Source organism: Argopecten irradians, chromosome 1 (assembly GCF_041381155.1).
Source record: "Argopecten irradians isolate NY chromosome 1, Ai_NY, whole genome shotgun sequence".
NCBI lineage: Eukaryota > Metazoa > Mollusca > Bivalvia > Pectinida > Pectinidae > Argopecten > Argopecten irradians.
The window spans coordinates 23,249,572-23,276,041 of NC_091134.1; the positions used below are offsets into that span (position 1 = coordinate 23,249,572).

At 35.0% G+C, this 26,470-nt stretch overlaps 3 protein-coding genes across 5 annotated transcripts; 1 reads left to right on the plus strand and 2 right to left on the minus strand.

The window, feature by feature from the left end:
• Positions 1-104: 104 nt before the first annotated feature.
• On the minus strand, positions 105-17,614 carry LOC138321363 (UPF0488 protein C8orf33 homolog). 2 transcript variants are annotated; one of them, XM_069265010.1, is made up of 5 exons: positions 17,501-17,614; positions 15,804-15,861; positions 1,095-1,185; positions 754-888; positions 105-610 (listed from the first exon to the last, which is right to left on the minus strand). In XM_069265010.1, the coding sequence occupies exons 2-5, from the start codon at positions 15,816-15,818 to the stop codon at positions 183-185; spliced, it is 669 nt and encodes a 222-aa protein (XP_069121111.1). In that variant the 5' UTR covers positions 15,819-15,861; positions 17,501-17,614; the 3' UTR covers positions 105-182. The 2 variants fall into 2 exon arrangements, with proteins under 2 accessions (XP_069121111.1, XP_069121118.1); XM_069265017.1 differs by lacking the exon at positions 17,501-17,614 and adding an exon at positions 16,543-16,562.
• On the plus strand, positions 1,732-14,723 carry LOC138321339 (uncharacterized). Of its 2 annotated transcripts, none has more exons than XM_069264969.1 (17): positions 1,732-1,845; positions 2,781-2,934; positions 3,298-3,428; positions 3,665-3,794; positions 4,411-4,479; positions 4,747-4,862; positions 5,327-5,411; positions 5,984-6,238; positions 6,614-6,708; positions 7,007-7,123; positions 9,428-9,488; positions 9,974-10,084; positions 10,655-10,719; positions 11,008-11,079; positions 13,070-13,172; positions 13,367-13,433; positions 13,767-14,723. In XM_069264969.1, exons 1-17 carry the CDS (start codon positions 1,805-1,807, stop codon positions 13,922-13,924), a joined length of 1,830 nt encoding a protein of 609 aa, XP_069121070.1. In that variant the 5' UTR covers positions 1,732-1,804; the 3' UTR covers positions 13,925-14,723. The 2 variants fall into 2 exon arrangements, with proteins under 2 accessions (XP_069121070.1, XP_069121077.1); XM_069264976.1 differs by lacking the exon at positions 1,732-1,845 and adding an exon at positions 1,972-1,994.
• A 2,912-nt stretch (positions 17,615-20,526) lies between the features above and the next one.
• Positions 20,527-25,781, minus strand: LOC138321377 (trafficking protein particle complex subunit 4-like). Its single transcript, XM_069265030.1, has 5 exons — positions 25,572-25,781; positions 23,793-23,970; positions 23,351-23,454; positions 22,796-22,922; positions 20,527-21,359 (listed from the first exon to the last, which is right to left on the minus strand). The coding sequence occupies exons 1-5, from the start codon at positions 25,744-25,746 to the stop codon at positions 21,287-21,289; spliced, it is 657 nt and encodes a 218-aa protein (XP_069121131.1). The 5' UTR covers positions 25,747-25,781; the 3' UTR covers positions 20,527-21,286.
• Between the last annotated feature and the right edge of the window lie 689 nt (positions 25,782-26,470).

A 26,470-nucleotide genomic window follows, 5' to 3' on the forward strand; every position in this document is an offset into this window, starting at 1 on the left:
TTGTTAGTGTTTGTGTTGAATCCTGCTTCCAACTTTTTAAATTCTATCCATGAACACATCTACCTGGTACACTATCACACAAAAGATGTGACATTGATGTTTTGAAGTCTTTAACAATATACTGATGAAAGAGGATGATTTCAAAAATTATGTAAAGAATGCAGATTATATTACCAAAATGCTTATGTTGGTCCTGCAAAATTAAATCTAAATGTATTTTCTGTTTTCTGCATCACAAAATTACCAGCAGTAAGGTCTTTTTCATCACATATTGAGCTGTCTTTTTCACTATTTTCTGTGTTAATGTCTTCAGATGATTTCTCTGGCGATTGGAAACCAAATGTAAAGTCTCCATCTGACTTCACAAAAGTGAATTTTTCAAGTCTTTCAGATACTTCCTCTTCCTGGCTTTTTATGGAGTTATCCCCCTTCCCGGCAGAGTTATCTCCCATAGATGAAGGTTGATGGGGATCTTTATGATGTTGATTGGTCGACTGAGATGAACCTTCGCCTGATTGGCTATTGTACTGTTTACTGACACTTTTCTTATAGAACACAGACTTGTTACTACTGCTTTCTGCCATAGGTGTCATCGTTGTTTTCTTTAATTCTGGAAAATGAGAAAAATAAAAAGAGTGTCACTCATGAAACAAAATGTTCAGTTAAATCTAGTATTCTAGAGGTCAGTAGGATTGAGGTATTTTGTTTTTTGAATTTCATCAGTCTTTAAGATCTGTTCGAAGATCAACTTACTTGCAGCACTTTTTTTCTCTGCATTGAGCATCTTCTGTCTGTAATCACCAAAAGCATTCCTCATAGCTTGTCTTTTCTTGATCACAGGAGCCTTGTCGCTGCAAAGAATCTTTAACATTTTTTGTGCTTCGCGAGCTGCAATAGGAAAAAGGCAAAGTGAAGCGTTTCTTCCAGATTCATAAAAATGTTGATAGTGATTGGAGTAATGACATCTTTATTGAAGGTAAATCATAATGCTCCTGTTAGTATAAATGATCATTATTTTTCAAATGAAATCAATGTTTGGGAAAAATAAGGAATTAAGAAACTCACGCTCAGTAAACAACACTTTTCACTGTTACCTTGTTTGGAATCTGGGTTGTGTGTTTCGAGTCCAAGGTGGAGTTGTTCAACACACCAGTGCAATTCTCGTAAAAACTGCTCCTCTGTTGTCTGTCGAAATAGAACATACAATAAAAATTTGAATTTCTTGATCTTCCATGAAGGTCTTAGTCATTCATTTGAACAAACTTAAAAGCCTTTCATCTCAGCGATTCTACAGACCCAATATAGAGTCTTCATGCAACTTGGTATTTTAATTGGTTTCTATAAAGGTAAAAGTTGACATCTGCAAGGACAGTCAACGTACATTGTACCATGGTTAAGCTCACTTGCATGAAGCCAAGAGTTAAAAATGTTTTTTTTTTTTCAGAATGAAAATAAAATATCAAATTTATGCGATGCAACTTTGAACCACTTGATTCTGGCAGAAACATATATATACACATATATTTCTGATTCCAGGACTTTAAACCTAAAGACAGATTTAGCATTTTATTTTCATTTATTTATTTCAATATTTCTTTTAAATTTAATTAGTTTCTGATGAAATTATAATTTCATTAAAAAGCTTTCCATCAATTGAACTTTTACATGAACTGAAAAATTCAAATTATTTTTGAAAAATCTCAATGCGAAATTTCATTCCGGATTTATCGACCGTCGACCCGAATTTAGTTTTAGAATGGTGCTTCCACTTCAACATTAGCCTTGTCGAGTCTGCAGCAGAAACATGGATTTTGAAATAAGTCCGCTGGCTTACGTCAATAACGAGTGAGTAAACAATGAAAGAATAACATATTCAAAGGAAGTATGGGGTAATGAATTCAAAACATAACCATTTCCCGATAAGTAAACCGAAGTGATGTCTACGTGGCCTACTTTCACTTTGTCAGCGACCGGCAACAGGACACAATGGCATTGTATGGACAGAGGCGGAACGGGTGTACATTTTATGTTATTGCTAGGTCTAATCAAATAAGATTTGCTACGAATAATTGTACAAAATAGCTTTGATATGTCAGGGCTAAATTGGTGTCACGAACGTTATCAGTGATACTGACACATACATTGTATGATTTAAATATCTAGGTTTAAATCCTAATGTTAGGGCACATGATAGACAGTTATGCATGTGGTCTGTTCATATAATGAAGGTCAATGAACAAATTACACGAAGAAGAATATCCCAACTGTACCGAACGTTTGTCCTTTATTGCATTTCATGTCATGCATATCTATAGTCATGCAAATGATATACATCAATGTATGTATGTGACTCAAAGAACTTGAAGTACAAAAATGTACATAATATCAACGGTTGTAATTCAGATAACACTGGGTCCTTATAAACAAATTTCTGTAGGATCCAATTTACTTGAAGTATTAAATAGGGGGTAAAGAATTTATTCTACCATTGACGACAATAATTCTCAAATTTTTGAGACAATCTACCCCTTTATCAAGACACAAAAATAAACAAACTTACAGGTAAATACGGTCACAAAACATGTACAAAATGTAAACAAATATTACAAAAGGGCACCACAGATAAACCAAAGACAATGCATGATCCCTTTGGTCAGTCACTATATTGCAGTAATTGTATCTTATATATTTCTGGTTGAAAACATGATCATTTTTATACAATGATAAATGTGCAATAAATAACTTAAAGCTGACAGAAAAGCTTACTTTGTGTTACTAAGGCCCCGCCCAGAGGACAAAGTGGTGACCAGATTATTTGAGGAAGTGTGGAGTTGGAGACTCAGAACAAGTCCAGAGTTTGCTTCCTATTGCGGCGTCCATGATTATGATGACAAATTAGATGATATTGGACTAGTGGCATTTCAAGAATGGAAGGTATTTGTTAAACTGAAATTTTTAACTACCAACACTACTTTTATTTTTTGATTGACCCCTTAAAATGACAGTATGGCAGTTGATCAATGATTATGGGTTAGAAATGGTCAGAAAAGTGGAGCGGGTATGATTAAATAACATTCCGGATAATTGCTATTGCTAATTGATATTTTACTAAATATTCGGAACATAGATGTTCTTGAATCTGTTTTATGTTTTAGTTGAAAATAAACATATGGAAGACTTGAATCATGTCTTTTACTGCTGAGATTATTACCAAATATTGACGTTTTATACAAAAGCAGTAGCATTTCTCCAGGTCTACTGCACATCAATTTTGAATACTATAACTTTATACCCTAGACCACAGTGGAGGGGTTTCTCGAAAGGTCAAAAGAAATCAACAAAGAGACGATTAGTGACGGTGCTAAACTGAACCTTGCACTGCTTCAGGAAGAATTCAGAACCTTCCTGTCAGCCTGCAAGTTTAAGGGGTAAGTTATACAATGCAACTATTGTAATAGAATGATACTGCTCGAACAATTTTGATATCTTAGAGACTGCATGGTGGCCATTCTATTGTGCAGAACACATCACAAGATGTGATTTCAATTCATTATAAAGTTATATTTTATTCAAGACATTTCAGTTTATCATTTTCTCAAATCAATCCATTTTTGTTTGTATTCCATTCTTTTGCAAAAATGTATTTTTTTTTTTTTTTATAAAGATGGTGTTTCCCAATAACATTCCAAGATGGTGTTCATAATGATGTCCACCTACTGCTGAGCTTTTCCAAGTTTGAAAAGGAATCTGACTACAAGGTCTACATAGAAAGACTCAAATGTTACCCCAGACAGGTGAGTTAGTAAACCCCAGACAGGTGAGTTAAATGTTACCCCAGACAGATGAGTTCATTGTTACCCCAGACAGGTGAGTTAGTAAACCCCAGACAGGTGAATTAGTAAACCCCAGACAGGTGAGTTAGTAATGATTTATACACTACAGCTTACAGTAATACAGGGTTCCATAAATCAAGATTTTATTAAATTTGTCTGTCATTCTACCATTAACCCACCATCTCTGTTAAAAGGAACCGCTCATAGCACTCAATAACCCTGATATTGTTTGACCTCTGCACTTAATGACCTGTGGTGTACCCAAAAAACTGAACTTGGTGACCTTACCCTGATGCCTTATTGTCATCATTTGAATGAGTGGAAGTCTTTTCATTGTTAAAATAATCACTACACTACCAAGTCCTATTTATTACAAGCCCTCCGTCTCTGGGTTGCGAGTTCGAATACCATTTGGGACAGTTGCCAGGTACTGCCCACTGGTCAGTGGTTTTTTCTGGTTCTCTGGTTTTCTCCACCACTTAAACCTGTCACATCCTTAAATGACACAGGTTGTTAGATAGGAAGTTGAAACTATCAAAGCAAACCAAACCAAATCATTTGTTTTTCAATTTTTCAGATTTCACAAGTCCGAGAGATGTGTGAAGAAGGAATTAGGACAGGTTATATGAATCACATGGTATCTATGGTTAGTATCAAATTCATGGAAGGGGGCATACCCCCAGGTCCCAGGTATATTATTATCTACATTGATACCATCAACACCTGTTCAGCTTTGATATATGGGGACAATGCATTATGTCTTACAGACATTTAAATGTATTTTTTGATGTTATAACATATTTACTAGTGTAGGTAACCTAGATGGTATCTGCCAGTCTCCTTCTAATAGCCCATATCTGTGGTGAATTGGTAAAATCTTATCAGAATGAAATCTCCAAATGTCTGTCTCCAGAATGAAGTCCCAGACCAGATCAACATCCTGACAAACAGAGGAAAGCTGGATACCAAAACATCAACGTTTCTGTCACCATTCCGGAAGGAGGTGGAGGGCATTTCTCCAGATAAATTGTAAGTAAAGACAAATAAAACCTTAATTTGTTCATCCTTTAAACCAGGCTTGAATTCTTCTAAAACTGTGAGTCACTAAACATCTTCATGTATTCCTTCTTTGCTTCAGTTACTTGAAGTACATGTACTGTAGAGATTGAAACACATATTATTCTTTTCCTGAAATATTTTACTAATATAGCCATAAAATTCATCAAGAAGCCCCAATGCTCTTTCTCTGCAGAAAGATGGTTGTGTGCAACATACCATACAACCAGGTAGCCGTGGAGTTGATATTATTCTTAAATAACTAATTTTCTTGTTTTTTAGTCTGAATTGGAAAAATTTTTACCCCTGAAAATAATGTGCTATATGTTACAGGTCCTTGATATTGAATTGTTTCAAACATCACTGCAATGTACACTTTTACAACATTTATGTATTTGAAAACGTCACCCCTGTATTTATTATTATATTGGTTTTAGGTTGGAGCTGGAGAAGGAAGCTATATCTGTGGTAGAGGAAAGCTTAATCCCTGCCTTTTTAGATCTTCGAGATTATCTCCTGTCTGTATGTATATGATACATCTCTGTTGTAACATATCCTACTGTACGGTTACTCCCTGATATTTACCAGTTATAAGGATTTATTGCGTCTAAATTGAAGTCATAGTTCTCATTTAATTTCAAAGATGCTCCTATCTTAGCTTTCATTGTATGTTGTGCATTCCAAAACTTTTGTGAGGTTGACAGAAATGATTTAATTATCTGGTTATATAATCTATACTACATTATATACTTTGAGGTAATCAATTACTTAACTGGCCCTAATGGAATTATATGTGGGTGTGAACATTTCACATCATCAGTTGTCACAGAACATGCATATACTTAGGTATAGAATACTTTAACATCAACCATGTAACAAGCTGTAAAACTATATGAATTGCATTTATTGGCCCAAAGGACAAACAAGTGATCATGCTATGGGAGAAATTTGAGTATTTGGAGAAAACCACAGGTTTGACATATGGCCCATACCTTTAAATAATCTGTGTCATTACCATGCAACCTAACCACTAATCAGAAGTTAATTTCCCTCCCTCTAAACAATACAGTAAAAGACATTTTCTGTATGCACAGGTATATATGAAGAAAACCCGGCCCTGTATAGGTGTGTGTACACTTCCTAACGGACAGAGTTACTACCAGAAATGTCTAACCTTCCACACCTCCACCAGTCTCACCCCACAGGAGATCCATCAGCTTGGTCTGCAGGAGGTCGAGAGGATTTCAAAAGCCATGCAGAAAATATCAATGGAGGAGGGATTTGGTTCCAATGTCCAGCGCTTCATGAACCACATCAAAAACAGCAAGCAATATTACTACCAAACTGAGGTGATTTATGTACAAAGAATTGAAAAGGACCACCTGTTTTATAAGACCATTTTCTCAGAGTCCAAAATGGTCGATATCAACACAGTGCGTCTGTCTATAACGGCCACTTGGTTATCAAGACTTTTTTTCTTTGTACCTTGGATGGTCTTATACACAAGGTTGACTGTACTTAAAAATAAACTCAACTGAAGCCTCTTAAATTATTAAACTTTCTACACGTTTCAATTCCTTTCAAACTGTACATGTCTATCAAATTCCTTTGATTGTTTATTCATGAAAATGGCGCTCAAAAGATTTTGGCCACTGCATATTTTGATATGCTAAATCTCTTCAGTCAGAATTTACAACTCTCCTGTCATTTTCCTTTGAGAACAGGAAGAGTTGTTGTCCGGTATTAAAGACATCTGCACAAACAGAATACGACCCAAACTCTCACAGCTGTTCAAGACTGTCCCTGATGTTGATATGACGTAAGTTTGATCATTTTTGAGCATGACCTACTCTTTGTATTTGAATGAAGCTGAGGTTCATTTTGTTGTCAGGAATAAGCTCGATTTAAACAACTTTAGGGTCAATATACCTGACTAATGCAAAGTTTAAAGTTTGTGTGTCTATAGATATGAGGTCAAAATGAAAGACACCATTATTACCTATGCTATATGAAGCCTTGATTAAGGTCAATGAAATAGAAGATTCAAAGACATGCCTGACCTTTAATAACATGTAACTTATTTTCACATGTTCTAATCATGGATATCTTATTTATAGAATCCAGGCATCACCCAGTTCTATGAGTTCAGCCCCAGCAGCGTTTTACATGGCAGGTACAACAGATGGATCCAGACCAGGAATTTACTATGTCAACACCTCTCACGTTACAGACACGTAAGTCACATCATAGACATTAAGTCACGTTACAGACATGTAAGTCACATCACAGACATTAAGTCACGTTACAGACTCGTAAGTAGATGAGCCATGTTGCAGTCTCACAAGTCACATCACAGACACAGGAGTTACTCAAGATGTCACAGACAGATACTATAAACCTACTTTAATTTTGCTGAGATTTACATTTTTGTTCTTGTATTTGAATCTTTTTCATGGCAATTTATTTTCCTAGATATTTATCACTTGGATTCACACAAAATTGAACCACACACAGAAATAAGTTGGTGTACAGTTAAGCCACAGACACATTTTTAACGTCACACAAACTTCAGTCACATCATACATGCATATAATGTCACTTAGTCATGTCACAGACACATTGTTAACTCAAAAAACTTCAGTCACATCATACATGTATATAATGTCACTTAGTCTTGTCACAGACACATTGTTAACCACAAAAAAACTTCAGTCACATCATACATGCATATAATGTCACTTTGTCTGTCACAGACACATTGTTAACCTCAAAAAACTTCAGTCATCACATCATACATGCATATAATGTCACTTTGTCATTTCACAGACACATTGTTAACTCAAAAAACTTCAGTCACATCATACATGCATATAATGTCACTTAGTCATGTCACAGACACATTGTTAATCTCAAAAAAACTTCAGTCACATCATACATGTATATAATGTCACTTAGTCATGTCACAGACTCATTGTTAACCTAAAAAAAACTTCAGTCACATCATACATGCATATAATGTCACTTTGTCATGTCACAGACACATTGTTAACCTAAAAAAACTTCAGTCACATCATACATGCATATAATGTCACTTTGTCATGTCACAGACTCATTGTTAACCTAAAAAAAAACTTCAGTCACATCATACATGCATATAATGTCACTTTGTCATGTCACAGACACATTGTTAACCTCAAAAAAACTTCAGTCACATCATACATGCATATAATGTCACTTTGTCATGTCACAGACTCATTGTTAACCTCAAAAAAACTTCAGTCACATCATACATGCATATAATGTCACTTTGTCATGTCACAGACTCATTGTTAACCTAAAAAAAACTTCAGTCACATCATACATGCATATAATGTCACTTAGTCATGTCACAGACTCATTGTTAACCTCAAAAAAACTTCAGTCACATCATACATGCATATAATGTCACTTTGTCATGTCACAGACTCATTGTTAACATAAAAAAAAACTTCAGTCACATCATATATACATGCATATAATGTCACTTTGTCATGTCACAGACTCATTGTTAACCTAAAAAAACTTCAGTCACATTATACATGCATATAATGTCACTTTGTCATGTCACAGACTCATTGTTAACCTCAAAAAAACTTCAGTCACATTCATACATGCATATAATGTCACTTTGTCATGTCACAGACTCATTGTTAACAAAAAAAAAACTTCAGTCACATCATACAAGCATATAATGTCACTTAGTCATGTCACAGACTCATTGTTAACCTCAAAAAAACTTCAGTCACATCATACAAGCATATAATGTCACTTAGTCATGTCACAGACACATTGTTAACCTAAAAAAAACTTCAGTCACATCATGCATGCATATAATGTTACTTTGTCATGTCACAGACTCATTGTTAACCTAAAAAAACCTTCAGTCACATCATGCATGCATATAATGTCACATTGTCATGCACAGACTCATTGTTAACTAAAAAAACTTCAGTCACATCATCATGCATATATGTCACTTGTCATGCACAGACTCATTGTTAACAAAAAAAAAACACTTCATGCACAGACTCATGTTAACTAAAAAAACTTCAGTCACATCATACATGCATATAATGTCACTTTGTCATGTCACAGACTCATTGTTAACCTAAAAAAAACTTCAGTCACATCATGCATGCATATAATGTCACATTGTCATGCACAGACTCATTGTTAACCTACAAAAAAACTTCAGTCACATCATACAAGTATATAATGTCACTTTGTCATGTCACAGACTCATTGTTAACCTCACAAAAAAACTTCAGTCACATCATACATGCATATAATGTTACTTTGTCATGTCACAGACACATTGTTAACCTCAAAAAAACTTCAGTCACATCATACATGCATATAATGTCACTTTGTCATGTCACAGACACATTGTTAACCTCAAAAAAACTTCAGTCACATCATACATGTATATAATGTTACTTACACAAATGAGAGCAAACTGTCATTTAGCTCTTATGTAAGTGATATGTTTTTCGTTCCAGACCAAAATATGAGTTGATGGCTTTGAGCCTCCATGAGGGTGAGCCTGGCCACCATCTACAGGTGAGAACTCACTGTGGTAGTGATTTGAATGTTGATAAATGGAATCAAAGTAACATCTTATATACATCAGAAATGAATTTTAAAAGAGATTATCTTCTATTTTAGAAATCAATGACATGTTTATCGGAGGACACCACAGTGTCCGACCAGTTGAAATCTGTCTGTTTTCCAATACCTAGTGACATTTATACGACATGTCAATTGAGTGTATTCCAATTGTCACATCTTATACTTATAAAGATTATTAATAATCACAATTTTTCTGAAATTAAGTAGTGTAATATGGCCGGCTAAGTTTTAGACCTTGACACAGTATTACATATATATAGAGAGTAAAAGGTCTTTAGAGCCAAAGGCCTGTGATTTAAAATGGTCTGGTTACCCTTGATAATTTCAAAGACTACACAAGCTGTTTTGGTCTGTAGTGTGAAAGGTGCTGTAATTTGTATGTTGGTAATATTAATGTGATCTATCATATGTTACAGAGTATGTATGCCATACAACAGAAAGGAGTGCCAACCTTCCGTCAGTACATAGAAGACATGAAGTATTCCAGAGCTCCTACAAGGTTCTCACTCCAAACAGCTTATATTGAGGTAAATTTTCTATCAACATTCATATAATCACCTCAAGTAAATTGCAACACCTAGAGAGCAAAGTCAGTGTTTCCTTGTAACTGCTATTGTTAGGATGTGTAAAGGTTTGATGAAAGGGTTCCTGGAAGAAAACCAATGACATATTATGACATATACCCATAAGAATGCCCTGCATCTGGTCAATGTAGGTTTTGAAGTAGCAACCAAGAAGTGGACGGTTCATTGTAGAGTGTTAAATATCTTGACCACTTCCACCTCTACCAAAAGATGGAAACCTCGAACATCAAACCCTTTAAAACCATCTGGCCACCATGATCGGTAGGTGGAGGGCTAATTATAGGTTTATCAAAAGCAGTAACCATATGACTTAGCAATGAGGGGCTGTAATGATAGCTAGACTGTCTTGTAGACGCACAGTTCCTCTTTAATTTCGGTAATTGGTGATGAATATTTCTCTTGTTATTTACAGCTAGCCAATTAGTATATCTGGCATTAAAATCCTATGTATTTGGTAAAACCTTCGAAGTTTACATGAAATATACAATTACTGATTATGATATCTACCCACAGGGCTGGGGACTGTACTGTGAGGCGTTAGGAGAGGAGCTAGGTCTATACACTACAAATTATGAACTGTAAGTATAAATCATGTGTTATAAAGTTTTTAATCTTTAATTAAAAAATCTAACAACAAAAAAACCCCAAAAAATAAGAGGTCCAAGGGGTCTGTATTGCTCACCTGGATATTGCAATTATTGTGGAAAATAAAAATCAAAAGTTTACAAAGGAAGAATTTTAAAGAATTTATTTTATTTTTCAAAAGATATGTTTTTTTGAAATGGGAAATCACTTATTTTCTCTCATCAGAGTCAATATATAGATGCCTAAGAAAAGTACATTGACATCTCGTTTCATTTGTACAGGTTTGGCAGATACACCTTTGAAATCCTGAGAGCTGCTCGTTTAGTGGTTGATACTGGCCTTCATGCAATGGGGTATGTATTTTACACTTCACTTGTTATTCAATAGCCTCAATATGATGTAACTGTGTTATTGTGCTACTTTGAAAGCATTAAAATGAGATCCCAGAGGGATCTTGGCGCCCACCAAAGAATGATCTATATCTGACAAAGGAAAGATGGACCTTTTCTCTACTTTTTAAACTTTTTCAAACATACTACATATCAAATTTGAGACAGATCGCTTCAGTACCTTTTGAGAAATAGCGGTAACAAACTTCAACTATCAAAATCCAAGATGACTCCTTGACAGCCATCTTGTTGATCAATCGGTCCCAAATCACAATATGCACAACTAGGGCCCTAGGGGAACCTACATATGAATTTTGAGACAGATCCCTTCAGTACTTTCTGAGAAATAGCAATAACAAACTTTAAATAACAAAATCCAAGATGGCTGCCTGGTGGCCATCTTGTTAACCGATCTGTCCCAAAATGCAATATGCACAACTAGGTCCCTAGGGGAACCTACATATGAAATTTGAGACTGATCCCTTCAGTACTATCTGAGAAATAGCCATAACAAACTTTAACTATCGAAATCTAAGATGGCGGTCTGGCGGCCATCTTGTTCACCGATTGGTCCAAAAATGCAATATGTACAACAAGGGCCCTAGGGGAACCTACATATTAAATTTGAGAAAGATCCCTTCAGCACTTTTTGAGAAATGGGGATATCAAACCTTAACTATCAAAATCCAAGATGGCCGCCTGGCGGCCATCTTGTTTTTCCTATCAGCCTCAAAATCTGTATTGCACAACTAGGGACCAAGGGTAACCTCCATGTGAAGTTTGAACAAAATTCCTTCAATAGTTCTCAAGAAATATCGATAACAAACTTCAACTGCCAAAATCAAAGATGGCTGCCTGGCGGCCACCTTGTTTTTCCGAACAGCCGCAAAATCTGTATGGCACAACTAGGGACCAAGGGTACCCTCCATGTGAAGTTTGAACAAAATTCCTTCAGTAGTTCTCAAGAAATATCGATAACAAACTTCAACTGCCAAAATCAAAGCTGGCTGCCTGGCGGCCATCTTGTTTTTCCGAACAGCCGCAAAATCTGAATGGCACAACTAGGGACCAAGGGTACCCTCCATGTGAAGTTTGAACAAAATTCCTTCAGTAGTTCTCAAGAAATATCGATAACAAACTTCAACTGCCAAAATCAAAGATGGCTGCCTGGCGGCCATCTTGTTTTTCCGATCAGCCTCAAAATCTGTATGGCACAAATATGGACCAAGGGGACCCTCCATGTGAAGTTTGAACAAAATCCCTGCAGCAGTATTTAAGAAATAGTGATAACAAGCATTGTTTACGGACGGACGACGGACAACGGACGCAGGGCGATTTGAATAGCCCACCATCTGATGATGGTGGGCATTAAAATGTGATACAAATGCAAAAGTTTTATTAACAGAAGGCTGATAAAAGTAATTTCATATGAAGTTTTCAAGTTTGTAGTTGTTCATTGTATGCAAGTTTCCCTTCACACTGTATCATGTCCCATAGTGCTAGAAAAAATAGTATGATGCTTGCAACAGCCATTATAAAATATCTGAACCAAGATACCTCAGAAACCACTGTGACATCATTACAGGAAACAAGTATAAATGTTACATATTTAGCATACTTAAAGATTTCCTTCCTATCAGCAGTTGAACATGCCTAAAGTCTAAAATTCTCTCAAGTTTAGAATTAATCAAAAGTGACGTTACAAAACGTTCCGTCAGTAAAGATTGGCTAAGTTTATACTTAAGTCAACGAATTTCATAATTGTGGAGCTAGGTTTCTGATGATGTTTTGTTGAGGACCCTTGTGCCAATAAGCTAGGTTAACCTGGAATATTCCAAATAAGGTTCAAGAAACTGGATATTGAGGTTTACAATTCATTAAGAAGTAGGTTTTGACATTTTCCATAACAATTCTATAGAAAGCTGAAATCTAAGTTAAAGTCATTTCTTTTCAGATGGACATTTGAGAATACTAAAAAGTACCTTATAGAAAGGGCATTTATGCACGAGTGGTTTGCTGACAGCGAATCGAAACGTTACATCACCTGGCCTGGGCAGGTAGGTTTTATATACACGGTATATGAGTGGAAGTCTAGATTTATACAGACTATTATCTTTCAAAATACACGTACATAAAAAAAATATTATATATTTGAATATTGTGAAGGCTATCCAATCCTTATATAGATCACTTTGTCAATGACCTTGATACCACAATCTTGTTAAGAAAGATATAATTTTGCTTCCCCTAGGCTTGTGCATACAAGATAGGAGAGCTGAAGATAAAGGAGCTGAGGAAGAAAGCAGAGGAGGAACTAGGTATGTTTGTACCTAGTGTGTATTACTGATAATATCCCAGGGGGAAACAGAGCTGTTCTTTTTGAAGGTCTAGCCAAACTATTTTCAGGATTCTTAAATCTTATTTATATTTTGACAGTTGTCAATACTCAATATGTACTGTTCAACACTTGACCTAAGCTGTTATATCTTCTGTTCCTTTACTAATACTATTGCCTCAAACAGCCGAAAATCACTTGGACGTATAGTTAGCTGTTGTTTGTTATAAAGCACAATTTATTCTAGATATTATTTTGGAACACTTTGCCTTTGTCAGATTTCCACTTGTAAAGGAACATTATTTTCTGATTATAGGTGATGCTTTTGATGTTCGTGAATTCCATGAGGCCGTTCTACAATGTGGACCTGTCCCTCTGAACGTACTCGAGGGCATGATCACAGCTTTTATCAGAGACAACAAAATATCTACAGAGATCTCTAATCAAGACAAAAGTTCTGAATTGTCATCATAGAATGAACTTAACTAGGTGCTTGTCATTTTCACAGTGAAATGTTTGTCATTAAAATCCATATTTATATGTATTGCCCTGTCAACTGCTTTAGGGGTATAGTTATAAGTAGTGTACTATACTGCTTTACCTGTTTCTGATACAAACCATTCTATACTAGTCAAAATGATCAGCAATATGTTAAACATGTGTGCTCAGTGTAAACCAGAATTTGAAAATTACTGTAATTATATTCAACAAATAAATATCTATTTTTATAGGTCCTTGCTTGAAATGAAATGTTGCATTATGCTGTTGTGCCATATAACATGGTTATGTTGAATCATCATTAAATTGGGGAATATTTTGCCTGGTCCTGATGATTTTAATTGAATTATCGTTGTTATAATGTAATTGGGATTAGAAAGTTAACTGTGACATTTTATAGAAAATCTCTATACTAACTTGTAAAGGTATTATGTAACAAAAATTAAGAAAAGTTATTCAAGAAATTAAAAAAAGACTTTCAGAGCAATATAGCAATGTAGCTATACATGCACAATGTACATGCAAGCTTACATGGTGATAAGATTTTTTTGGGGGGAAAAAAGTGTTTTTATAGGATATTGTTTGAATGCAGTTTATTTGATTGCATATTTTCTATGTACTGTTTCCATATTCACCAGTCTAAAATATCCCTGTAATGTTAAATCCCTAACAAATATTACAAACCATACTAGTTGCAATCTCTTATTTATAGTAACTAATTCATGTAGTACAAATTTGTGTTTCTTTATTTCTGTAATAAATTTGTAATACATTTGTTCTTTTTGCTTTGATTGTTATTTTACAAGTGTGTTTATATTTTCTATCAAATTTTAAAACTGTGTACGTACATATTACCATTTTGACCAGCTTTATAAGGCTCAGTACCATTCACTCTACGCTAGCCCAAACATCAAACATTAGACAGATTTTTTGTCAACACAAACAGAAACATATGAATTAAACATTTACAAAAGCAATAAAACACCTTTTTGTCTTATAGAGATGACATATACACATACATTTATATGTAAAAAATACAATAGGAATATATGCAATATCTTGAAATTGTATCATTGCTTGCCTTCAAGGGTTATCTCCCTTAGGGATACACACTACCTTGCACATTAACCCTGTGGTCAGTGAAGAGTTATCTCCCTTATGGATAAACACTACCTTACATATTATACATGTGGAAAGGTATCTCCCTTAAAGACGCACATCACATTACTTGGTGGACCTGTGATATGTGAAGGTTTATCTCCCTTAATGATGCATATTAAATCTGATTTGTTTAGAGTTATCTCCCTTAATGATACACACCCTTGGGAAACATGAATTATCAAGGGGAAACAAATCTTCAAGTCTCCCTCTCACCAGGGTAATAAATGTTGTTTTTTTTTCCATATCCACAACTGTATATGTTAAAACTGTTTAGACTACTATACCAGTGAACAAAGAGTAGACTTCATGGGCAGTATAGTAATATTTAATAAAAAGGAGGAAATACAACATAAATATTCATCAACAATTTATTTATAACAATTTTAACTGTGATAAAACGTTTTCAACAACTCTTTATCTATAACAGAACATTTTCTTTTTGTCTGAAAATAATTGTTATGAAAACACCGAAGAGGTTCTGAGAGGGCAACTCAATGTTTGTTTTCCAGAAATGTGATACTGTTAATTGTTAAAACAATCAGCAATATATAAGGATACACATTACATTACACAGTGGACATGTGATCTTTAAAGAGTTGTCTCCTTTAAGTTTACACACTCTATTACACAGTATACATGTGATCTGACGCATAGACTGGTTACTGTACAGAATAATAGAAAACATGTACATTACCATTTGGTCAGCCATTATTCTACTGTCAGTAGACCAAGCCTGGATAATAGATAAAGTTCTGAAAGACAAAAATAACTTCATTTCAATTATACATGTAAATCAATCTGATTAAAATACAGATCCCTATTATCACTATGTTTGATAAGCGGTTCTGACAACATCCTATCAGGGGTCATGTCCAGGTGACCTTTGAAAATGACCAATCAAATTGCTACTTGCAGCATCTTGAAAGTAAGTTTCAGAGGTTGAAATATTTGTGTACATCTCGCCCAAAGAGCACAATAAAGGTAAATGTACTGTATGTATACTGGGACAAAATAGCATTTATAATTGATGTAGCAAGGTGTATAGAAAATGCATTTACCGGGGTAATCTGAAGTAAAGGCGGTATAAAGGTCATCCGAACATGACCCCTTATGGGATGTTGTCAGATCCTTTATTGAACATAGTGGTAATAACTTATAAGGGTCTGTATTTTAATCAGATTGATATGTAAATATGTCTATTTTGTTAATCCTAACTCTGGAATTATAGTGTTAGACCAAAATTACTATAGATAACTATAGCAACCAATGACACCTACATTTAACTTTGTAGAATAAAAGGGTTTCCTCAAATTAGAAAATTGAATATCAAAAATCATATTTGATACTTCTCTAAATATTCTAGCTGATATGTTGAAATCAAGCCTCTGCTAAAGTTTAATATGACCAGAACATATTTTGGATTAATACATTACAATTATACTTTTGTTGTTGTAATGTACAGCTTGTGACAGGCCCCTGTGATGAATACATCTACAAATAAGTGGAGACACAATGTGGTGATAATAAGTGGAGACACAATGTGGTGATAGGTTCTAGTGATATACATATCCTTAATTGTTTGATGACAAGCCCCATGTGAATGATGCGCAATTGGATGATGACAGGTCCCTGTGATACACACATCAACAAATTATAATGTGTTGTACTGTTGTGACAAACTCTAGTAGTACTAGTATATACATGTATACATCCCCACTATTCATAGATGACAGGCAGAGCTATGATGTACACAGCCTCAATCCACAATGTTGTAGTGACAGGCCCATGTGATGCAGACCCCAAATAGACCCCTGTGAGTGGTTCACAAAAATACATGTACAGTGGTGACAAGACCCTGTGATACACAGTAGGTTGGTGATATTACAACAAGCTCTAGCTGTGAGGCACACATTTACAAGCATATAGAGACATATTCCTCTGATATACATTTCCACACTATTTTGAGGTGAAATGCCTCTGTTATGTACCATGACATTCCCAATTTCAGATGTCTGGCCCCTGTGATGCAGACCCCGTGATTGCACACATCCGAAGTATTGTAGTAATAGGCCCCTGTAATGTACACAATAATCATTTGGTGGCATGCTCATGTCACAGTGACTCGTTACTAATGAGAAAATTATAAGATGGGTGGCGGTTATTTACTTAAAAATCTGTGTCAATAAACCGCGACCCATAATATATACATTATCATTATTGACGAGTCCCTGTGCCCATCATCCATGCGAAACACAACCGTGGCCCCACGTGGACAGTTAATCCAGTTCCGATGAGGACACACACATAATGCTTTTGTGTTGTAATAGTCATACAGGTTATCATTATCATCGTTTATTATCAATATGTCACTGTTGTATAGAAATAACTTACCTTTCTTGAAAATATTTCCTTAAGTGTGTATGTTCGGAACCTTTCTAATGTCTTGATCACAAAGATGATAATGTACGAGGTGCTCTGAATGAAGTTATATTACAATAAAGGAGAGGGATGGATTCCGGACTGGCGATTTTGAAATGAATTCATTAGACCTACCACAACAGTATTTTTTATTTTTTTTGCACAAACACCGTATCCTCTACTTTGTTGTAACACTCTAGATAAAGCCAATTTGCCACTACTTTTGTACCTTCTCGAAACGGCTTTTAATTTTTTAAATTGGAATGAAGAACGAGATTGATAATTTTGTCAAGAGTCGCAAAAGTTATTAGCTTACCGTTAATACTAACTTTTATCGTCATCTCCAAATAATCTAATTGAAGTAAATCAAATGACAATTTTCATAATGCGGATCATACATGTAAATGTTTCCCACCGTTGTCATAATACCGCACGTTAGTTAATTATCACTGCAGCAGTATGGCAAACCAGAGAAATAAATCTTCGCTGTTAAAATAGATTGCACAGGGACTCATCCATTTATTTGGTGTTGTAACCTTATCTTAGATCATCGACATATATATACTTGCTTATTTTATTATTGTTTTTAAGGAACTTTGAAATTTTGTTTCGGAAAGGTAATGGTTTAGTTGTGATCTTTATATACATGCAGTACTAGTATATGTACAGACGAAAATTATTTGAAGACCGGTTTGATTCTATTTAAATTGCTTTTTTTCTACGTGATTTTAGTATCATTGCATCGTCTGTGAAAGCCAAAACTGCTCAAGATCGCGAATAGCTTACATGTTCAGTTGTTGTTATAGACGATCTTAGAACTGATAATCTGGGCCAATGTGAATTTTTCAAGTCGTCGGAGAGTGTTGTTCATCGTCTAGCTAAGCTGTTCACAAATGAATCCAGATTTTAAATTTAATTTTAGAAAACGCTGTTTTCGTGATAAGGACGACAAAAGGACTCGATTTTATATCGTTTTGGTTTTCAAATATGCCGGGATAGACAGAGAGCTCTATCATTGTGAGGAGCTGGTTGTCAAAGGGATAGGTTGCCACTGGGTCTTATATTTCAAATCCAGCGACTGTATCAAAATGATACGTTGCCAAGCAATCTGGTATGCACAGGATCTTCTGACTGCAGCACAGCGAGATACTTTAGAAATATTACGCCGTGTGACTGGCTAACACTCAGCGAAATAACGTCCATATGACAAATAGGTTGACCAGTGGCCTCTCGTGTTATAGGAGTAGACAGCCTCTTTCATCTTCTCCAGAAGCTCTCATAGGTATTAAACTCGACTGACAATATATATCAATATATAGATAATATTATTATAATTGACACACATTGTAAAACGAGTTTACTTAGTAATACCTATTCAAGCTCTCTGTCGAACACCTTTTCCGGCACTGTCAGGACAGTTGCTGCCCCTTTCTACGGAGGCTTGATGATGATGCTTTCTTCCCCTGGGCATAAATCTACTTTTTCTCCTAGATCTTGCTAAAGAGATTGTGCATAGTACATTGATGTCTGTCTCTTGATCATGTTCCACAGTTTCTTGGAATATCTGGTGGTATTACAGGGGCAGATCGGTTTAAATAGCAGTTCCTGGAAGTATTCTGCCCATCTCCTTGGCTTCCAAGGCTATCAATGTGGTCTCTTTTGTCATTCCTGGTATTTGTTTTTCGCCTCTATATTGGCTGCTTTATATTCTTCTTGCGCTCTGACTTTGGATTTCTCGTCCTGTTCCTAATTTGCGAATTGTGTCCACAGATCCCCATCTTTTTGTTGTATGCTCTTCTACCCCAACACTTCTTCACGTCGTGTCGTATCAGAGTTGCTTTGTGTTCTGCCATCGTCTCTCAGTGTCTGTTCCATCATTTTCTATCAGATGCTGTAGTGATGGTTGGAACCTCTCTGAAATGATCTTCTGAACTTACGAGTAATGTAGATGTAACTAGTTTGGTTCTCTATGACACAATCAGGGATCTCCATATAGCTTAGTGTCTCCGTTTATGAGGAAAAATGCTTCCTCCTATAACCTTCTGATTCGTGAAACAGAGATCTGCAAAGCAACCCCCCCCCTCAACTCTTGTTCATTTGCCCCGCCGCCACCAGTTCATATTTTTTCTATGATATCATCTGTTGTTCTGCCATTTCTTGGCGTAGAATTCGCCTATCAATAGGACATCATGTTACTGATGCTGTTCAAAAAGTCATCTTCTTCTCATTTTGCACATCATTTATAGGAGCATAGCACTAGATAATATTTAGCTTGATAATTTTCTTTTTGGCAGTGAATCATGATGATACGGGCTTGACAGTTTCCTAGGCAATGACTGTACACTACCTTTAGTACCAGTATCAGCAAGCTACACTTTCCGCGTGATGAGCTTTCTCCTCAGTGTCCCGAATACATCTCTCTATATGAAAGTATTATCTGTTCTATTTCTGTAACCATCTTGTCTTAGTCTCGCTTAGCCCTAGCAATTATACGCTATAGTTTTCAGTTCTTGCTTCTTACATAAATGGTCTCTTTTGGCTTTCACTGCACAGCGTCATACGTCTGAGACCTTTCGATCTGCCCAGCATGGTGTCACTGCCAGGAGTTTGTGCTTCCGCTGGCACAGTCGGATAGGACTAAAATATTCTTGGAAGTTACATGCTATTCATAAAGATTATTTTGTTATCTCTTCTGACTCTGTTATAAGTTCAACTCGATCTTAAATTTTACGTCACCAAAAAGTTGTCATATATTTTGGAAACTGGGCTAGTGGACTGTTACTCACATGATATAACATCTAAGCATGGCACTATTTAGATTCTCAATGTCATGTGCCTGAATTACCTCGACATGTTTGGGGAGAAGTGGTATTATTCTCGAGACAGACATTTGGATCTATCAGTTACTTCCCTTTATTGCACTCAACCAGGACTGCAAAGAGGGTCGAGATGTTGAACATTGGTTGATTATTTTCCCAAATAAGGACATAATAAACACAATATTTTACAGTATTTTATTACCACTTTTATTTTTCACAATTAATACCACCCAACACAAATGTATTTTTTCCAAACATTGCATTAGAAGATAGCACTAGATTTCATCACACAACTTAGTAACATTACCATGTGTATATTTATAGTCTTATTACCAGGTGATTGTTTGCATTAAATATCATAAGAAAATTTACTAAAACCCCATCTTTGCTAGCCAAGGGTATTCAGTACGATACTCTTCCAAACAACCCTTGGCTAGTGAAGTTGCTAAACCCCATGCAAACCATATTTTAGTGAATTGGGAAACCATATATTATTGTCAAGATAATCAAGAAAATGTGATAACTTAATAAACCATGACATTTTTTACAACAAAAGAAATTAATTGAACAGACATGTACATAAATATGCCTTATCTATACAATTACCAAATATATCTCTATTTTCTCTATTTCATCCATTCATCTCTCTTCATCATTCTTTCCTCTTCTTTCCTCTTCTTTTCACTCTGTCATTCATCTTTCTGTCCTTTCTTCACTTCAATTTCTTTCTTTCATCTCTTCCTTTTTCTATCAGTCTTTCTTTTAACACATTCTAACTATCTATTTTTTCCTTCCTTTTTCTCTCATTCTTTCTCCAGACTCCACTTTCTGTGACACTAATGATAAAAGAAAGATGTAGTGGAATGAATCCCTTGTATTTTGAATGTGTGGAGTTGCATGAATCTGGTTGATGATAATGAGCGACTACCATCTACACAGATCATATATTACTGATGCCCAGTCTCTCTGCTTGTTCTATTGCCTGCTGGAGATTCGTGTCAAACAAGTCACATCTGGAAAAGAAAAAAGTCAATTATTAATGTTGTCTACAGTTATATCACAGGCACCTGTACTTTACTTTATCAGTTATATCACAGGCACCTGTACTTTACTTTATCAGTTATATCACAGGCACCTGTACTTTACTTTATCAGTTATATCACAGGCACCTGTACTTTACTTTATCAGTTATATCACAGGCACCTGTATTTTACTTTATCAGTTATATCACAGGCACCTGTATTTTACTTTATCAGTTATATCACAGGCACCTGTATTTTACTTTATCAGTTATATCACAGGCACCTGTACTTTACTTTATCAGTTATCATATCAGTTATATCACAGGCACCTGTACTTTACTTTATCAGTTATATCACAGGCACCTGTACTTTACTTTATCAGTTTATATCACAGGCACCTGTACTTTACTTTATCAGTTATATCACAGGCACCTGTACTTTACTTTATCAGTTATATCACAGGCACCTGTACTTTACTTTATCAGTTATATCACAGGCACCTGTACTTTACTTTATCAGTTATATCACAGGCACCTGTACTGTACTTTATCAGTTATATCACAGGCACCTGTACTTTACTTTATCAGTTATATCACAGGCACCTGTACTTTACTTTATCAGTTATATCACAGGCACCTGTACTTTACTTTATCAGTTATATCACAGGCACCTGTACTTTACTTTATCAGTTATATCACAGGCACCTGTACTTTACTTTATCAGTTATATCACAGGCACCTGTACTTTACTTTATCAGTTATATCACAGGCACCTGTACTTTACTTTATCAGTTATATCACAGGCACCTGTACTGTACTTTATCAGTTATATCACAGGCACCTGTACTTTACTTTATCAGTTATATCACAGGCACCTGTACTTTACTTTATCAACAAAGTGAACATATCAGACATAAGAAGAAATGAGCAGAACTTTGATTTACATATTTACATGAAATTACAATTCAACCTAACTGAAGTATTGAACATACGCAAGCAATAAAACACCTAAGTTTTTCTGATGTTTCAAATTGAATGCTTTTGTGGTATGACATTTTAACTTTTTATAAGACATCACATACAATGCATCGTATTTGACCCAATAAGTAACCCCTTATTTTGAGGCCTCAATTTCAGTTAAATTGACCTAAAATCAGACTGACACTATGAAAACCAAGAAAAATTTTTTTCTTGTTTTTTTTTATTTGTTACCTTGATTAATGGCATATTCTGTACATTGTGAAATATTAGTCCAAATTTGGTCCTTTAAATCGTCCCTTGGTTTTTCAATTTTTTAAACACCCTGGGTGCTATTTATAGGGTCAAATATGGTACCAGTAATGTAGTGCCAGGCATCAATGTATCCACCTCCATACAGGACGGGATGGGACACTATATACATTATATGGGGGTAAAATGTGTAGTCACCTGATTGGCATGTCCAATGAGTAGAATGGGTTCTTAAGTGCAAAGTCTGAGTAAACTTCATACAACTTCTTCAGCAACACATCAACTGCCATCTGTCGCGGGTCAGCCAGGATAATAAACTTTATACCTGAAAGAGATTTAGTGTTAGTTGTATCATCTACAGAGAAGACACACAGGATATGAGGCCTAGTCTAGACTCTTCCTTCATTGTTTAATAATTATGGCAAAGTTGGTAGTCTTCCTTTTACAATATTTTTTTGCTTTGACAAGGTAACTCTATGCCCATAACAGATCCGTGTATATATTAATAATTTCTAAAAATCAAAAACATGTACTTCAAAATTGCAATTTTGATGGCACAGTTGCATGTGAGCACTGATTATTTTTTTAAACATATATGTTAATACTTATATTCATTAGTTCAAAAGAAAATGTTGATGACCACTTTTCATTGGTCCATGAAATAGCTAGATATGCCATCCCTAAAAACTATTCCACTATGCAGTTTTGATGTGACCATGGCTTTCACATGTAAAAACTTTTTAAAATAAATACCTGTCATGGTCTGGAAGCAATGGAGTTTAAAAGTGTCTGTCTCCAGGACTTCTATACCAGAGCTCCTTGGCTCCGGGGACAGTTGAGATCCAATAGCAAAGAGTCTACAACGAATATTGAATATTGATCCATATATGGTATTAGTAAAGATAGAACAATAATGGAAAGAAATACAAACTAAAGACTTACTATGTATATCAAATACAAAATGAAGACTTATAATTTTATTATATGAATATCTTTAATGTATATTATATGAATATTATACTAGACTTTGCCATTATTTTTATAATTAGTAATTTAGCACTCAATCAGGGCACCTGCAAAAGTTAATTATTTGAAAATAAAAATGTAATAAACATTGGCAACTGCCCCATTTTGGTCTTGAATACACAGCATCCATGTGAATAGATAGTGTACAACAGATTTTATTCATACTTACGAGTGAAACATACTGGCCAACATAATTCTCTCATTTGTGGTCAGTTTTGTTCGTCCAAACTTGAGGTTGATTGGGTAATTTTCTTCTGCAGCAATGATATCCATTATATCTTTTCCATCACTCTTCAAAAACCGCCCCTCTGCTGGGACGCCATTCACTGATAGTAGGGTGTGACCAACTATAAACAAATACAGAAATGTATTATCTTAATTCTGCTTTTGTTGTACCTCTAGCAATGTTGAGAAGAAACAGAGTAAGGTGCTTGTTTTTGCATGTTTAACGAACATAGCATTTATTGTTGTAGCTTGTAAGGCATGGACAAGCTAACAGATTAACTGTTCTGATCTTCAAATCCTTTACCTACATCGATACAACAATGTTCCTTAACTTGTACAAGTCCCTGATTAGGCCTAATATAGAATATGCATCCTGCATTTGGAACCCTATGTAACTTAAGGATAAATTTGTGATCGAGAAATGTCCAGAGGAGAGAGCGACCAAAAGATTAAATGGATTAACCAACTTATCCTACGAACAGCAACTGAGATCCTTAGGATTACCAAGCCTTGAATATAGGAGAAAACGTTCCCATCTCATCCAAATTTTTAAGATTATCAACAACATCGATAAAGTCGACAAAGATCAATTGTTTATAATCTCTCCAATCACCTTCACAATAGGTCACTCTAAAAAGATCGTGAAGCCAGTATCCAGACTAGAAGTAACCAAACATCGATTTAACAGCAGAATTGTAGATATTTGGAAGAATTTGCCAGAAAAATGTAGTGTCTGCAAAGTCTGTGAACTCCTTTAAATCACGCCTTAACCAGCACTGGCACAATGAACCCTCCAAATTCTCTACTACTTGTTATAGTGCTACCTGATCGATTATTTGATCATATACAAGGATACGACTCCAGAAGTCACAAGGACTTAAATTGGTGTTTTAATTACATGATTACATGATTACAATTGAAAAGAAACAGATATCATATTTCAATCAAGGATGCAGAATTGAAACATGTATCTGACATCAACTTGAAATCTTATCAGCCTGAGATTCTCTGAATTAGCCATTTTGACAGATATATGTTAGACAGAGTATCATGGGCTAAAACATTATACATTCAATCTCCTTCCTGTTCAGTGTTAAGAGATATATTGCTTGTCAAAAAGAAAGTTGTAAAATCAGACAGAATATAAGGGTGGTATCTGCTTTGGTTTGGTAAACTAAACCAAAACAATTACAACCCTGATTAATTATCATCAAATTGAAGAGTCAGCTTCTTTTCAACAGCCTAATTATATAAATATATATTATATGTGATTATCAAAGTGATGAATCTACCAGGTAATAGATGATATAGACTATAGAAATGATAATTTACTATATAATATAATGTATATCAATCATTTATGTTTTCCAATATTCATTAATCATTCAGATTCTCAATGTAGTCTTTGTCTTCAAGTACATGCACATAACGTAATTTGAAAGCATACCAAAATTTAAATGATTCATTTATTTTAACATATTGCAATGAAAATCAACGGAAAGCATAATTTGAAGATGAAATAGCAAATAATATATACAGTAATTATGTCCTACCCTTGTATGTACTTGATTGTTGTCGGATGATAAAGGCATAGGTATTAAACTCGTCTGACAATACATGTCAATATAATATTATATATATTAACGTGTATTGTCAGACGAGCTTAATACCTAAGGATAAAGATAGAGAATCAGCTGCTGTAACAAAATGTTGGCACGCCCACCTTTGATACCATCCCTTTCTCCAAATGCCACGACAAGTTTCTCGTCATGAACTTTTAATACCAGTTCAAGAGGATAACTAAAAGTCTTCTCCACTTCGGGTCTGGCACCAGAGTGGTCATATTGGTATATTAACCCCCCTGCTTTGTTAATGATGTAAACACTGTAGATCGCCATCACTCCATTGCTCGCTAGTAGGGGAGGTAACTCATAGCAGAGCAGAACTCTTCAGGACTGGAAGGTACGAAAATTCAACCGTGTTTACCTTAGCAATGGGTGAGTAAGGTGCTATAGTTTGCAGTTTGCATGTTTAACGAACTTTTAGCATTTATTGAAAACTGTATATAAATCTCGCTATTTAGACTGTTTCTAACATTTATTCAAAATGACTTTCAACTGATTGAAAATTTTTGCTTCAGTTTTCTTTTTGTTCACTGTTGAACTGGTCAGACACTCTTTCTACTTTTAGATCCATATAATGCATATGTTGTTTACAAAGATAGCAGACTAAAAACAACTAAAAAATATACAAAAATAATAAAATGACGAAATATAACACTTTGATTTTAATACAGTTCAATGTCAAGTGAAGTGTCAGGGAAATCTGTGCTTGGTTCTAATAAGTGAAAGCAAAGTGCAAAATAAAGATTATAAACAATGTAACGTTAGGCAAAATCTAGTAATGTTTAAACGTAAATAATGGGGTCATTCAAAAGTACGCTTATTTTGATTTTAAAAGGTTGATGGTGAAATGACACAGATGGAAATATAAATCAAGATGTAATAGCAGTGCTATTTACTTTGGGAGGAATCTGAGAATAAACAATGGATTTTGCAAATACAATATAAAAACGGCAATAGACATAAAATGGATGACAAACGAGTAAAAGCTGTCCTCCGT

Coding starts and splice junctions, on each gene's coding strand:
- LOC138321363 (XM_069265010.1), bottom strand. Junction 889..1,094: donor CAACCCAGATTCCAAACAAG/GTAACAGTGAAA, acceptor TTCCTATTGCAG/CTCGCGAAGCACAAAAAATG. Junction 611..753: donor AGAGAAAAAAAGTGCTGCAA/GTAAGTTGATCT, acceptor CTCATTTTCCAG/AATTAAAGAAAACAACGATG.
- LOC138321339 (XM_069264969.1), top strand. CDS start 1,805: ATGGATTTTGAAATAAGTCCGCTGGCTTACGTCAATAACGA. Junction 3,795..4,410: donor TCAAATGTTACCCCAGACAG/GTGAGTTAGTAA, acceptor TCAATTTTTCAG/ATTTCACAAGTCCGAGAGAT. Junction 6,709..7,006: donor GTCCCTGATGTTGATATGAC/GTAAGTTTGATC, acceptor TCTTATTTATAG/AATCCAGGCATCACCCAGTT.
- LOC138321377 (XM_069265030.1), bottom strand. CDS start 25,746: ATGGCGATCTACAGTGTTTACATCATTAACAAAGCAGGGGGGTTAATA. Junction 23,455..23,792: donor TTGGCCAGTATGTTTCACTC/GTAAGTATGAAT, acceptor TATTCGTTGTAG/ACTCTTTGCTATTGGATCTC. Junction 22,923..23,350: donor TTGCTTCCAGACCATGACAG/GTATTTATTTTA, acceptor AATCTCTTTCAG/GTATAAAGTTTATTATCCTG.